Raw genomic sequence first — 15,294 nt, forward strand, 5'->3', positions numbered from 1 at the left:
TGAGTTACTTGCCGCTCCAGCCTGACGTCTGTTGAGCCCTGTGTGTCCTAGACTGACCTGTGCTCCCCTCCCTCCCTTGGTGCTTAACTTGGCTGTGTTGCACCGTGATCTCCTGGCTAGTTGATCGATCCCACAAGTATTTTTAATGGAGACGGACAGAGACTGTTTCGGAAGGGAGTCTTATCGAGCGTGCAAAGACAGGTTCGTAGTGGAAACATCCAGAAGAGCCATGCCTCTGAAGGGAGAGCTTGTGCTTTGTGCTGGAAGAGGCTGCCTGAGCGCTGAGAGGGCAGAGTGGTGTGATGCCAGCGGGGCCTCTTTCTCACATATTCTTCTGATGAGAGATCAGAGAAGAGCATTCATGAGCTGATGAAAAGCCACTCATTTATCTTGCTTGTGGGTTTTTTGGGGGGATTTTTTAATTTTTAATTTTTTATTTTTAAACATTGCTTCCGTGGCTGTGAGCTGGCTGAGTCGGTGTTGGGTTACTGTGCGCTCTAACGCAGTGTGTGTACCATTCTCCATTTAGCACTCCAGACTCCCCAAATGGAGGGCTGTCTTGCTGGGAGTCCTCTCCAGGGAAGTTCCCACCCTACCACAGTATGGTTAGCTGACTCCTGCAGTGAAACACTGTGTGCTTGTCTATCTTTACTGGCAGAGCATGTAACCTTCCCACTCACTGTTTGATTGTGGGTACTTTTTTTTTATTGGCAGTTCGTAAAATGTAATGCTTATATGTTCTCTGCTATGGCTTTTAAAATAGAAGGAAGCTCTTGCTAGAAGAACACACAGTACCACTGAAACTGAGATAGCATCTGCACCCGTAAGAGCATCAGCAGAGGTGTAGAGTGTATGCCTGACGTAAACCATCTGTATAACGCTCTGCATTCTTCCCCATCACTGCTTTTCTTTTGCCTTCCCCTCCTTGCCACTGCCAGGATTGCCAGGTACCTTTTGTGTGCATTGATCTCTAAAGCTCTTTGGGAACAGGAGGCAGCAGCTAATGAGCTGCACCGCTTTGTTCTCTCAGCTGAGATCAGTTAGAATGTATGTACCAACCTGTTCAAAGAAATTCAGCATGGATGAATACAAACAGATGGATCAGCAGAAAAACATGACCTGGACTTAGCCGGTGGCTCCTGTGTGCATCAGCTGAGGCTGTATGTAGCAACAGAAGCCTTTGGAAGGATGACGTGGTGCAGGATGGGTTGGAGAAGCGTGAAGGTGAAGGACTGCGTTGTGTACAATCACCTACTCCTTATTTACTCCTATTCTTTTAAAACCTAGCGATCTTTTTAGTAAGAGCCACGTTGCACTGCTCACCCTTTTCCCACTGGGACATGAGCTTCTCAGGGTTTTTAGAGGCAAAAGTAGCAAAAGGAACGCAGACTCCTGCAGAGACTCTGGTCTTTCCCTTCCTGACCTCTTCTGTGCTTTGAGCTGACCACTTCTGTACTCATTGTCACCCATCATGATCCTCCAAGGAGTCAGGATGCCGTAACAAGACTCTGTTTGAAATGTCAAGTTACAAAAGAACATCTCCCACATAATTGTTCCCAAACTTCCTGGGTGAGTTGTGAGCTGCTGCAGAGGATTTTGCTCGGCAGTCCAACAGCTGACCTCACTGCCTTGAAATGCAGGGCTAGAACAGATTGTCTGTAAGCTGCATGCTGAGTTAAACGGGGCAACTCTGGAATTAGTTTGTTAAAGCTGCTGTGTCCCAGTTCAGAGCATTTCTGAACTGGCAAACGGGCTGGATATAGCTAGCTCCTGCCCCCGTCTTGGCATGTGATGTCTTCCGCAGCACTGAAATCCCGTGGCAAAGCCATTGCTCTTCTGAGCACCTGGCTTGACAAAAGGAGAGGAGAGAGGCAAATTCCATGTGGAAATGCCAAAAGCCCTGGGATTGACGAGTTGTTGAAGCACTGGTTTCCTGGTGGCTTGGCTTCACTGCATGGCATCAACTGGCCAGTTACTGGAGATGGCAGGAAAGCGTTTCCTTCCCCCATTTCTGAGATGTGTCAGTTTAATACCTTGCAACCCCTTCACTGTTTTACCCATTGCAGGGTTTTGTGCAGAGAAACATGCCCTGCTCTGGGGAAGCTGCTGGGTACCACCAAATCTCGGGGGACTGGTTTCTTTGTGCATCCTTGTAGAGGTTGCTCCTTCCAGGTGCGAGAGTCTCGTGCTGTACTTGCTGGCTGAGCTAGGGAGCAGGGGAGAACACCCTGTGGTGCAGAGGGGGCTTGCCTTGCTGGCACTTGAACCATCAGCCTTTCTTGCCTCTGTGCTTTAATTGAGCTGCTCGGGGGAGTTTGCAGGCAGCTGCCAGTGTTTGCATAAAGGCATGGCTTGGAGGAGTATGTCCCAAGTTTAGGGCTGTGAGCAGCTTCCACCTGTGCCTACAGCACTTTCTGCCACCACAGCCCCCAATTTAGAGATGCCACCAACGGCCTGGGGATGATAATAAGTGACACTGCACTCATGTAGGGTTGTCCCTCAAGTGCTTCTCATGCTAAGGGAGGTGGTTTGTCTGTCTTCAGTAGCTTCACCTTACGCTCCCAGGTGATGAACAGTGATGTGCAGCCATTGATGTGCCACAGTACCTCTGCTGAGGTTACAAAGACAGGTGGAAGTTCCTCTTGGTTAGAGTTGAGCAGTATTTCACAGAAGGAAAGGACTCTGGACGGCCAATTGCCTCTGGCTTATTTGAGCTATGGGTGCGTGTTCCTTCTTGATCTCTGAGGCAAGCGGAATTCTTGGTTTTTAGGTGATTTTGACAGTGACAAAAGTGGCCAGTTGGACTCACTGCTCAGACCAGACAGGATGAGCAAGGAGAGACTCATTCTCCCAGCTATCCTTTGTGATATTTGTTTCTGTTAACTTTTTCATGTAGCTACAGGGGAGCTGGCTGTTATGGGTGTAACACGGACATTTTGACACAGGGAGGGAGGGGAGGTGATCACGAAACAGCAATGACAGAGCAGCTGGTGCTCCAACTGTTGTCTTCTTCCCTAGGTTGACCGGGTGAGCTATCTGCTTCAGGAGATCTACGGCATCGAGAACAAAAACAACCAAGAGACCAAGGTAAAGGTGCTCAGGAGGCTCCCGCTGAAGAAGCCCAGGGATGGCAGGTTCTCACTGTTGTAAGGCCCAAACAGTCAGCGGAGTTGTGCTGAGATAATTTTAGATAGCGTGAGACTCTTGAGGATGTTCTGTGGGGCTGGGATTGCTGGGAGAGAAGGGCATCAGTGCCCCGTAGGTGTTTCGGAGCACTGATTTTTTAGGGCTTATAGAGACAGCGTGGGCCTGTCCCTGCCTCCCTGCAGTCAAGGCAGTCATGCCTGGTGTCTGTGCTTTGCTCCTGTGGTTCCTTCGTGTTCTCCTGTTTGGGGGCGGGGGGCTGCGTGTTCCTGTAGCGTTGCAGGGAATTGAGCTCCTTAGGGCATGGCAGTGTCCAGAGAGCAGCCAGCGTTCCCCAGCAAGAGGGAGCACAGCATCACTAAGGGATGTGTATGCAAATACCGTGACCAGTAACATTGCCCATCTTTAGGCAGGAGCTTCTGCTGATTCCCAGCTTGCTGCACAGCCCCATCCAGATTACGAGACTGCCGTATGCTTGCTTTAGGCTTATGTAGAGCTGCCCTTTGCTGCCACCTGGGCGTACCAAGTGCTGGCCTCAGGATCAGACCGCTCTGGTGTGTGTAGTGTGCGATTTGCAAACAGAGGAGTAGCCACAGAGCAAGACAAGCAGGGTTTCCTCTCCAAGCAGGGCAGTGTCCTGCCCAAAGCATCCTGTCATCTCTGCCTGTGCCAACAGGTAGCACCTGTAGAGGCAGGAGGGAGAAGTCTTTTCAAAGGTTTTTGTTGCACGGGATCTATTTAAGAGGATTCTCATCTTCTGTTTGGGTCCTCCAGAGTCTTGTGATGATTCTCTTGATCCAACAATCACACATTTGTGGCCCATCAGACAAGTGGCCTGGGGCCATTTTTGTTCTTCCTAGTATACTCAGCAAACCACATGAATGGGAAAGCAAAAAGCCTGCCCTCCCTACCTCCCAGAATAGATGAGGGGTGCGTGTGACGGGGCAGGCAGGCTTGCAGCCTTTTGCTGGCATAGTCAGCAGGCTGGGTGTGGATGCGGCAGCAGATGCTCTGTGTTGCAGTTTACACCAAAGTTGCCTGTGATCTAGCATGTGTTAGTCCTGGTGACCAAAGGGGCTTCCTGAAGGGGGACCAGGTGAAAGTGGAGGGTGGCCCATGCTGGGTCATCAGTCTGGTGGACTCTGGCATAACTTCTGTGGCATTGATGGGGAGACTCTGGAGTTCTCGGGTGTCAGCGAAGAGAGCTCTTGTGGTTGGAGAGTGGGTTTCTCCTCCCAGTGACACCTTGCCCGGTGGCTCTGCTCCCATTTGTGGGGCTCTGAGTGACTGAAAGACCAGTGTGATGCACGTTCATGTTGAATGGATTCACGCTGACCTTTTTACCAGGGTGAGCATCCCAGACTGGTTCTCCTGCAGCTGCATTGAAGCTTGTGCCTGCACAGGAGACTGGTGAAGATGTTGTGGCAGGAGAACCACTCACTCCATCACATATTCAAAGGATCTGTGGAAAGTGGGCTAGACATGGCTGGAGTGCCTCCTTCTCTCCAGCCCGGGGGCAGCCTGACCTGCTGTCTGCCACAGTCAGCACGCAGCTCCTTTTGGGGCTGCTCCCTCCCTGTGGACGTGGGGCAGAAAGGCTGGACTGCTGAAGAGCCCGCTTCCCTGCTGACCCTGGGAGCCACCAGGCTGGCAGGCAGGAGCTTGTTCTTGGTTCCCCTCGGCCAAGGGGATCTCTGCCCCAAAGGGGCTCTCCTCTGCACGCAGCCTGGCTCTGGGGAGGGACAGCTACACCGTGAATTCACAGTGCAGCGCCCTGGTCTCTGGCCTTTAGCGAGCTCAGAGCAGAGCCCCGAGAGGAAGGAGTGTCCGTAGCAGGACTGTGTGGGCTGCAGCTTGCTTTCCTTGAGAAACCCCCGCTGAGAGCTGCGCAAAGAAGATGCCAGCTCTCTCACAGACTTTTGAGTGGGAAATTTCCCCAGGCCTCAGAGTCCCTTGGCAGTTTCGCTCGGTCCTTCCCATTCACATGCCAACGTCTTGCCTCTCATCGCAGCCTTCAGATGACGAGAACAGTGACAACAGCAACGAGTGTGTGGTTTGCCTGTCGGACCTCCGTGACACCCTCATTCTGCCCTGCAGACACCTCTGTCTGTGCAATTCCTGCGCTGACACCCTGCGCTACCAGGCCAACAACTGTCCCATCTGCAGGCTGCGTGAGTATGTGCCCAGGAAACAAGGGCATCTTTCTCCCTCCTAGGCTCCTGTTAAGTCAGTATAGTGAGAGGGAGCCTGTATTTTATATACCCCACCCCAAGGCTCAGCATCAAACACGCTGCTGCTCTCACTGGCATCTGGAGATTCCTAAAATAACTGTCCTCGAACAGGGAAGGAGGAGAGCACATGGGAGAATGGTCCTTTGTCCAGTACCTCCCTGGCCACTTGTCCTCTGCCTGGGATGGATCTGAAGGTGCAGGTGCTCTGAGCTCAGCTCAGCTCCCAAAAGATGGATAAAACAAAACGCTCATTCTGACACTCAGGCAGCACTTGCTAAATTCCATGTCTTTTCACAAAAGCACAGAGGCATAGGGGTCTCTTGAGGAAATGCCTGTGTTTTTGCTGGAATAGACAGATCATGTGTTTTATCCTGTGCTTGGCCTCTGAGGTATTTGATCGTTTCTAATTGATACTTCCCAGGAAAAGAAAAAAGAGCCTAAGACAGATGTTTGGCCTGAGAAATTAAGTCTAAACAGTTCAAACTTGGCAAAGATGTCGTAACCAAAAGCAAGATCTTATCAGAGGAAGTGCCAGACAGCTTTGACTATAAGTAGCACAACTTAAAACACAGGAACAGCATTATCTCATTTGTGTGCTGCAGCGGGGTAGGTTGTATTTGTTTGGAAACTGCCCCAATGTCAGACTTCTTGGGAATCCGTTTCTGGGGAGTGCAGAGGCAGCGAGGATAGATTTGCACCTCTGTCCTCTGGCTCTAGGCTGATCTTGCAAGCAGCTGGGTGCAACAAGAAATGCCTGGGCTTTTCCTTATGTATGAGCAAGTTCTTACAGCTGCCTCGGAACAGATGTCTGGCTCATTCATATGTGCCCTTGGCTCAGAGGAACGGCAATATTAAAGATCTGCAGATAGAAAATGGGACTGTGGGCAGGGAGTGGAGATCAAAGCTGTTGTGGTGGGAGGACCAAGGGATCGCTGTGCTGGAGACAGGAGTTCAGCCACTAACCCTCTGGCTGGGTTCACAGCCGTTGCAGAGCCTCTCACGCCTGTAGCGCTGGCTGGTGAGCGAGCAGCCGATGGCAGGAGCAATGCTTCCAGCGCCAGCTGGACCCCAGGGATGAGACTTGTGGGGTCTGAATGAACCCCAAGTGGTTTTACATGAGATCCCCCCCCATCCTGTAGCTTGCAGTGCACTGTCCGAGGCCGAGCTCGTGTTTTTCTTACTGTGTTGTGTAGTATCAGTCCTGAAGCACCTCTGTACATGACTGTACTGAGGCAGGCAGTGCCTGTTCTCTGCAAGGGCTACATGTACCCAGAGTTTTCTGGCCAGCAGATCTCTCCCCAGTATAGACCGATCAACTAGAAGCCGGACCGTAATGCTTGGCTTTGGTGTGCTCCATGGTCCTGCTCCCCGTGCAGACAGGGAGCTCTCCCATGCCGACGGCACGTCTGCAGCAAGCTGAGGAGCTCTGGCATGTGTCTGGCACAGCCTGATCACCTGCTGCTGTTCTCTCCTAGCCTTCCGCGCCCTGCTGCAGATCCGAGCTGTGAGGAAGAAGCCGGGGGCTCTCTCACCGGTGTCGTTCAGCCCTGTCTTGGCACAGAGCGTTGACCATGACGAGCACTCTGTAAGTACCTTGCAGCCCCGTGTATAAAGCCTGGGTGCTGGTCTCAGCGTGGGCAGGCAGGTTGTGCATGCATGAATTGCTTGGCCTGATGGCCAGCATCCCTGGGACCTCAGGAGGTGCCCTCAGGCCTTGGAGCAAGGTCTTCCTGGGCAGTGCAGCCTCTCTTCTCAGCAATGCTAGACAGCCTTTCTTCCTCTGGTTTAGTAATACGACTGGTTTTGGCCAAGTGCCCTCCTGTCTTTGGGAGGAAACAGATCCACAGAAACCTCAGTCTGAGAAGGTTTCTCAGGGCTCGTCCCAGCAGAAAAGTGGCAAACTCTGGGCATGTCAAAGTGGGAGCTGGGAAAACAGGGGGCGAGGGGGTTGCAGTTTGACTTGCACACACATCTGCGTGGCAGCACACTCTGATGGAATGCCCTTGGCATTGGGGTTCCCAGCATGGTAGCAGAAAGGCCTCTTTGTGCCTCCCTGAGCGATCGGGGTCTCTGCAGGCAGCTGAGTGAGCGTGGGATGGAAAGTGTGGGATGGAAAGCGTGGTGCTGTTGGCCTCCGGGCCAGGCTGTGCGTCCCCGGTGCGGTGAGGGCAGCAGGCCATTGCCTGAGCGGTGCTGCTGCACAGCTGGCCCTGGTGAGACATGAGATCAGATTGAGGAGAGGGGAGATCTGCGTCTAGGTCATCCTACAGGCTTTCATCGGAACAGAAAGAGATTGTCACAGAAAAAGCCTGGGTTTATCCATAAGTCCTCGGCAGCATTGTAGCCTTGCTTCCTTCAACTGGGGCCAAGAAATAGGACAGGGGAGAAACCCCGAGGATGGTTGTGAAGCAGAGCGTGGTGTGTAGAGGAAGCAGGTGCTGTCACCTGGAGCGAGGTGAGGAGATGCTGTGTGTCTCTTCGTGTCACTAACCTCAAGAAACAACTTCTTTAAAACATGATTTTCTCTTGACAGTGTCCCTTTAAACCCCTTAAAGCGAGCACTGTCTCCCTGCCCAGCAGGAAACCTAGAAGGGAAAGAGTAAGTGGACTTGGTTGTATTTGCTCCTACGGCAGTTCTTTGCCAGTGGTGTCACTAGCACGTGGACGTGTTACACACACAAAGGCTTGCTAACACGCTGGGTTTCACTTGTGCCCCTGCACAGGCTGTAACACTCCACGTAGTGCCTCCACGTTAGCGGTGAGACTCACACCCTGCACGGATGATCACTAACCTCTCCGGTTTGCGTGCGGAGGAATAAGCAAGATGGAAGCAGCTTGCCGTGGGGGTCTGATGCAGATTCTCAGGGACTATCCCCAGGTCCTGAGCCTGGGTGCTTTACAGTTCCTGGCCAAGATGTTTTAGTAGCTTTGTAGGAGTGTGGGCAAGCTGCTGTCCCCTTGGCTCACCCAAAGGCTTCCTTGCACTTTCTTACTTCCTTGCACTGTCTTACCCCCTTGGCAGTTTGGCGTGGGCACATCTTGTTGTGGTTTCCACCCCGGTGCTGGGATGTAGAGGCACACTTGAACCAGGTCTTGCATTCAGGAACACTGGCTGCAGTGGGCTGTTCTGCTTTTACAGAAACAGGAAGGATGGAGCTTGTTTTGTTGGGCACCCTCTGAGTTGGTGTGAGAGTGTGTAACTGGAATGCCGTGCTGGGGACGGCAGGAATAGCAATTGCGAGGGACCAGGAGCTGGGAAGGGGAAAAGGTGAGGGAGGACCCCAGGTCAGGAAGGGTCTGTTTGTGTTTGTCCCTTCAAATGCAGCTACAGCTGTCATTGGTATGAAGGAGGCTGCAGTTTTCTTTTGCTCAGGCCAGCCTGGATGCTCAGCCTTACGAGGAATGTGGCTTGCTGTGCTTGTCAGGTCTGGAGAAAACCTGGGGCTGGGTTCAGATAATGAGGCTATTGCAAGCTTGGCGTGACCCTGGCTCTCCGCAAGCCTCCTGCAGCCACTAGCAGTACTCCTGCTGGAGCAGTGGGCTCTAGGGGTGGTGTGGTGGTAAGTCTCCCAAGAGAGAGCAGTGTCTCTTAGGGTTGTTTGAAAGCTCAGTAACTTGCAGCGAGGGTGTTGTAGCCATTGGCTGAGAAATCTTCCTCCAGCCTCTGAGCTGTGCCGCAGAACCTGAGCTTTCACCACAGCGAACCCAAACGAGCAGTCTTTGAAATCCTCAGGCCTTGGTCTACACAGCCGGGAGAAAACGTCCCAAACTCGAGCCAGGGACTTTTGTCTCCCTGACTTTTCTGTCCGCGAAATAGCACCTCCAAGCTGCTGTCTGGAAATGAAATGTTTTAGTGGAGATGGCTTTTGGCCCCACTGCCTACAGGTGGCAGCAACTGTGAACAGATTCCTTGTTCAGCTGACTTGGTTATCTTGCGATGACCAGCTGTGGTCTTCAGCACAAGCTCATAACCAAGGCAAGACCAGCACTTAAGGATGTGGGTTGATGCTTGACCCCAGGTGCCACTTGTTCTTTCCTCCCTGTCAGCTCTAGCTCCTCCTGTGACCACAAGTGAGTCAGTTCAGCAATCAGCTCACTCCAAATTAATGGCTGGGTTGAAAAAGGTTGCTGGGCAGGCTCATCTGCAGCTGGGTGATTGGGAGATCAGGCACTGAGAAGCTACAGGAGGTCATGGCCAAGCTCAAGCAGCAGCACGCCATCTTAGGTACAACACAGAATCACCTCCCTGAGGGTGCAGGGCTGAAACAGCTTAATTTAAGCCTGGACCGCTGCAGTCTTGCCTCTTTGTTTGCAGTGAGCTGGGTTGAGCTACCTGTGACCTACTGGGTTGCAGCATAAACCCCGTTTATCTCCGAGTCCACAGGACCTTGATGATCAGGAGGCTTTTTGGAGTTAATGCGGTGTTGGTTTAATGGCTTTGCAAGGGTCCCTTTGACTGGCAACTTAGTGAGTTACAGAAGGAATGGGAATTGGTGCGGTTTTGCCCTCCTCCCTACAGGGTCAGTGGTTCTGGCATCCCTTTCCTGTTAGCAGAGGTGACCGTGCAGAGAGCCGGTGTTAGCAGCTGAGGGGACTGAGTCCACGGGAGGAGTGGAAGTGCTGTAGGCTCCGAGGACCAGCTCTCAGCTGCTGCACACGTACTCCCCTCCTCCGACTCCCTCTTAGTGACCCCGGTGGTGCTGTGAAACAGCTGTGCGTACCAAGGCTGGAAGCACAAGTGGGGTGCTTATTGAGCTGGAAGAGTCTTTGAACCATTGGAGGAACTTTTAGGAGAAAAAATCCAAATGTATTTTATAGCAGCTTTATTAGGAGCCTGCTTTCTCACCCTCCTTGTCCGGCTCTTGAAAGTATGGCGAGGGGGTGCCCAGCCACGTTCTGGCTTGCTGAGGTGCCCAGTCTCTCGAGCGTTGCTCTGGACATTTGCCTGGAGCATCAGCAGCGTTACAACCCAAAGGGGACTCGTGGCTGTGGCAGGGGAAGGAGGCTGAGGCTCTCTGGAGAGGTGGCTGTGGGGATGGGCTGCCTGGGAGTGCAGTGTGGGAGGCACAGGGCTGGGTTGCAGCCAGACTTTCCTTTTCTAGGGGGGCTTCCAGCCTGGTGAGGGTTTCTTAACGCCCTCCTCTTTCTCGCCCACAGAGCTCTGACAACATCCCTCCAGGCTATGAGCCCATTTCCTTGCTGGAAGCACTGAACGGTCTTCGCTCTGTTTCCCCCTCCATCCCGTCAGCTCCTCTGTATGATGAAATCAACTACTCCGGCGTGGTGGATGGAATGCCACCTGCGAGCCGACCGCTTGTGGGGATGGACAGAGCCGTGGAGAGCAGCCACCAAAAGGGCAAGCGGAGCAAGTCCCCGGATAGGTCAGCAAGGGAACAAAGGGGTCCGCTCCTCTTGCCAGCCCTGAGGGCTTGTGGCCACATGCACCAGGAGTCAGGAGAGGGCTCTGGCTGGTCCCATCGCTGGACCAGCTAGTTCACGATTTTAGGAGGCCAGCAGGTACTCATGCCAGTGAGAGAACTGGGACACTGCCCGTGTGTTCAGCCTGAGGTGACCAGCTTATGTCTCCCGAGAGCTGGCTTTGTCACCAAAAGGAGGAGGATTTCTAACAAGAATTCATCCAGACTTTGGATGGAAATGTCTCCTTTCCAATGCGGTTACTCCCTCAATTTGCATTTGACATCCAAACCTTGTTGGATTTCAGCTTTCCATGGGGTTCCCCAGGAACAAAAGAATGGGGAGAGAAGTGACCTGAATTTCAGAACACGAAACACCGAGTGGCATCCTTTAGTTGTTGTCTCAAGCCTCCTCTGTTGGCCTCATGATGGAGGATGTAGGTGTGGATGCTGTGGAGTGGGGAGCCCACTGCAGGTGCCCTCCATGTGTCCCTTGCAGGGCTGTACAGATGGGGTCAGACCGGGTTTGTTCCCAGCACTCCTCACTGTGCTTCATTCCAAATTTCCCGCTAGGAAGGGAGCCCCTGAAGGTGTGAGGAGCAGCGTGGGATCTGGGCCTCTTGCTTTCCACGCGAAGGCAGGATTTGTCTGACTTGTGTTACTGTGCCGGAGCTCTGCACTGCTTGGCTCTGCCCCAGAAACGTTGCTGCTGCCGTTCTCTGTGTACTGGAGGGCCCTGGTGAATTTAGCTCCATAGTTTGAGCTCCTGCGTGTTGGGTTATGCTGCTGGTGGAGGGACAGGGCAAAGGTAGTGACAACCTGAACTGCTGCCACCAAATCCATCAGGGCTCCTTGCAAACAGAGTTTCTATTGCTGCAGCACACTACGGTCTCCCTCGTCCCCAATCCATGAGGAGGATGAAGAGAAGCTCTCCGAGGACTCCGACTCGCAGCCAGCACTGAGCGGGGGTGAGCTGGTCCTGAGAGAGACCAGCTCTCCAGAAGTAAGTGTGCTCTGCTGGGGAGCTGCTCTGAGCCGGAGCTCTTCTGGGGGGGCTTCTTCTGTGACACGAGAGGTGTCTCATGAAGGGCCATCGCTTCCTCAGTGACAGGGTGAAGATGAGCTTGTTAGCATGAGTAGCCCGGAGCCTTTATTTCCCATAGGACTCCATGGGGAAGGACGTAGCCGCTCTCTGTGCCCCTAACACGTCTTTGGGACCTGGAGGGTGGAAAGCCACTTGGCTGCAGCCATGCCAGAGCTGGCCTGGGGGAGCCCAGCAGTGTTTGAAGCTGGGCCTTGCTGGGCTTCCAGCACCCACCGCTGTTGCCTGTAAAACCCCTCCATCCCGGCCCATGGTGCCACAGCGCTGATGGGTGGCCCCTTGCTCCCTCTGAGAAACGAGTCCCCGGCCCCAAGTGCAGCGCTCTGGAGACAAGCACAGCAAAGGCCTCCAGCCTGCAGAAGTAACCTGTGCTGTTCCTCCTTACAGAGCCTGGCAGGGGAAGAGATCGAGGAGGCCTCGTCCCTGCAGCAGGGTAGGTGTGCACTCGTCCGTGCGGGTGGCCAGAACTCATCTTGGCGTCCAGCTCTGCTCTGGTGGGAAGGGGACAGTTGGGGAATGGACACAGGAGTTTGGAAACATCCAGCCCCTGAAATCCATCTCAGAGCTGCTGGGCTTCACCAGAGACAGGTGCCAAGGTCTCTCCTGGGAACCGGGGGAGCAAAACCAGCAAAGCTCCCTGGTTTATTTGCCAAACATCTCTCCTTGCTGTAAGCTCTACACAAGTAGAGACACCATGGGCTGTCTCCTCGCACGGCTGAGGAGGGGAAGGCTGCAGTGCTGGGTGTGCAGGATGTGCCCCATGTCTTTGGGAGGGGTCTCTGGTGCTCAGTCAGCATCCAGAGGGCATGAGGAGGGGTGGGGGGGAGTGCCGGGGGCATTTTGGGGCATGAGCCAAAATGAAGAGGTGGTCCTTTGGCACTGTGACCTGGGCCAGTCTGACCAGCTTTCCTGAGACCTCTGCGGGGCTGGGGGGGCCTGGGGAGCTTCCTCACATGGAAGATCTCAACCCGTCCTGCTGGCTGTGCGCCCCTGCAGAGCTGGTCTGGGGACTGAGGGGCCGTGCTCTCGGCTGGTTCTAGGTAGCCGCCCACCCTCCGTCGAAGACGTCCTGCAGGACAGCAGCTGCGGTGAGCACAGGAGCCTGACGCAGTCGGAGAGCGACCCTCCGGTAGATGTCTTCCTGCCAGGTAATGGCCGCGCCGTTGGGGTTGGAGGCGCACTGCCAACCTGCTGCGCTCGTGGCTCCGCTTCGAGGCACCGAGGTGCCCGGGGGGGTTGTGGACTGTGTCCCTCGGTGTGGGCAGCCTCCCCAGCCGGGCCTTGGGATGGGACAGGGACGCACCTGCCCGGAGCACGGGCTCCCGCTTCCTCCCAGTGGGCAGAGCGAGCTGTGGGCGAGGGGGGCTGACACAGAGGTAGCCTGCCCTCCCTTCTCTCTCATCCTCCCTCACCCTTTTGTCTCTGTCCTTCCCCTCCTTTCTCCTCTCCGGGCTGCCTGCAGCCGCTCAATGACACCGTCTATGTGACAGTGGCCTCCTGTGCCTGGCCCCAACCCTCGCTTCTGCGTCTGGGCCGGTTTCCGGGAGACTGAGCCGGTGCGGGGGGCAGCGGGCACCCGTCTGCCGCAGGGCAGTGTCACGGCAGGGAGGGCCACAGGGTGCCGTGCTTTGCTGGCCTCATCCCCGACCGTTGTCGTTGCCGCCTGTTTTCTTCCGTAGAGTCGCAGTCTGTTCTGAGTACCTCTCTAATGTCTCCTTCCCTCTCTGTCTGCCTTCCTCCCTCCTGTCTTGGGCAGCACTGGGTCCTGATTCCTGCTCTATTGGTATAGAGGAGTAACGTGGTACGTCTTCTTGTTCTTCTTACGCATCGCTGTTGTGTGGGGCAGCAGGACGCCTCCTGGGAAGGATGGCAGCCAGGCGAGAGCAGGGATGGGACTGATCCTGGCCGTCCGTGCAGGGAAGGAGGGGGCAGTAAACCAACCAGCCTGCGCTGCTGGCTCTGTCCTGGCTCCCTTCCCATTCCTGGCACCAGCATCCCCGCACCCTGCAGGGTTCCCCACTGTCCCTGAGTGCCAGGACCCCAGGCAGGGCAGCAGAAACCCTGGCCCTCCCCACCGGCTTCTGCTGGGCTCCTGGGTGAGGGCTCTGCCATCTCACAGCTACCGTGAATGTTTGCTGGCTTCTCCCAGGCTGGTGGCAGATAGCGTGTCCCCTTGGTCTCCCACGTCCCACCCCTGGCACTTGCTGTGAACACAGCACAGAGGGGATGGAGCTCGTGGGCTCCCAGCCCTGTCTCCAATGGCCAGGGCAAGACGGGGTGGCGGGGGTGATGCTCTCCTTGGCCCACGCTGCCCTCTTCCCCGGGGCCGAGCACCTTGCCTGGGCTCTTAGTGTGACCCCAGGGCTGGCACCGTTCGGGCTGAACCCCCTTCTCCTCACTCAGGCTCGTCTGACTTCACCAAGACGCTCCCCGGACGCGGCACCGGCAGCCCCACGCAGCCCCTTCTCTTCGAGCAGATGCGTCTTCACCTGGAAGATGAGCAGAGCCTCTCGTGAGCGAGGCCGGACCACCCTGCCCCTGCCGCTGGAACCCCCGGACCCCACGCACAGCCTCTCCCCCCCCACCTCCGCAGCGGGCTTGGCTCGTGTTCACCGCCCCAGGGACGCAGCGTGGGGCGCGTTTGCGCCCGCACGGGTTTTGGCACAGCCCGGCTTTTTTTTAAAAGACGTGAATGTTTCCTGGCGGTGGGTAGGGGCTGGCGTCGTGTTTTTACGTGGGAGGATGTGGGGGGGGGGGGGGGCTGGGGGGTTTGGGGTTAAAATCAGCAAATGAAGGACACTACCGTTGTATATTTTGTACACACCGAGCACAGCCCTTTGCTGTCACTGCCCCTGTACATAGCTGCGGCCCTGCTCTGCCTGCTCCGGCAGCCCCTCTGGGCTCTCGCCGGGGCGCAGGGCTTCCACGGGAGGGGGGGGTGCGTGGGGGGGGAGCCCCGTCCCGCCCTGAACAGGGCGGGACGGGGCTCCCCCCCCACGCACCCCCCCTCCCACCCGGCGCTGCCCACGCCGTGTGCCTTGTTCTGCTTCTGCAGCGGGTCCCGGGACGAGCCCCCCCCCCCCCCTTTCCTCCTCCTCTATGTTTGTAGTAATAAACCCGTGGAGCAGCCACGCGAGTCCGTGCTTCGTGGCGGGGGGGGGTGGGGTGAGAATCCGGCTCCCGTGTGCGTCGCCCGTGGCTGCGGCGGAGGGGCGGGGCCTAAGGGCTGGGGGCGGGGCCTAAACGCTGGGGCGGGGCCGAGGGGGTGGAGTCTACGCACGGAGGGGCGGGGCTGGGGTGGGTCCTCCTGCACTCGCCCGCCTCCTTCCCGGTGTGCTCTTCGGCGCGCCCACCCTCTAGCTTTGATCTCGTTGGTCGGGGGAGCCGCAGGCCCCCGTGCGGT

The 15,294-nt window shown here is 55.6% G+C and overlaps 1 protein-coding gene across 6 annotated transcripts in view; it reads left to right on the forward strand.

Annotated features, from left to right (window-relative positions):
• Positions 1-14,685, forward strand: part of MGRN1 (mahogunin ring finger 1) — a 54,523-nt gene extending 39,838 nt beyond the window's left edge. Inside the window, exons 9-18 of one of the 6 annotated variants that reach the window (XM_054843052.1) lie at positions 3,019-3,087; positions 5,156-5,315; positions 6,851-6,960; positions 7,909-7,974; positions 10,533-10,756; positions 11,669-11,792; positions 12,279-12,324; positions 12,932-13,039; positions 13,571-13,692; positions 14,295-14,685. In XM_054843052.1, coding sequence (XP_054699027.1) covers positions 3,019-3,087; positions 5,156-5,315; positions 6,851-6,960; positions 7,909-7,974; positions 10,533-10,756; positions 11,669-11,792; positions 12,279-12,324; positions 12,932-13,039; positions 13,571-13,680 — 1,017 coding nt within the window. In that variant the 3' untranslated portion in view covers positions 13,681-13,692; positions 14,295-14,685. The remainder of the gene's footprint in view (positions 1-3,018; positions 3,088-5,155; positions 5,316-6,850; positions 6,961-7,908; positions 7,975-10,532; positions 10,757-11,668; positions 11,793-12,278; positions 12,325-12,931; positions 13,040-13,570; positions 13,693-14,294) is intronic. The other 5 variants (XM_054843054.1, XM_054843055.1, XM_054843051.1 and 2 more) reach the window with 5 other exon arrangements.
• Positions 14,686-15,294: the final 609 nt, after the last annotated feature.

Source organism: Grus americana, chromosome 15 (assembly GCF_028858705.1).
Source record: "Grus americana isolate bGruAme1 chromosome 15, bGruAme1.mat, whole genome shotgun sequence".
Classification (NCBI taxonomy): Eukaryota; Metazoa; Chordata; class Aves; order Gruiformes; family Gruidae; genus Grus; species Grus americana.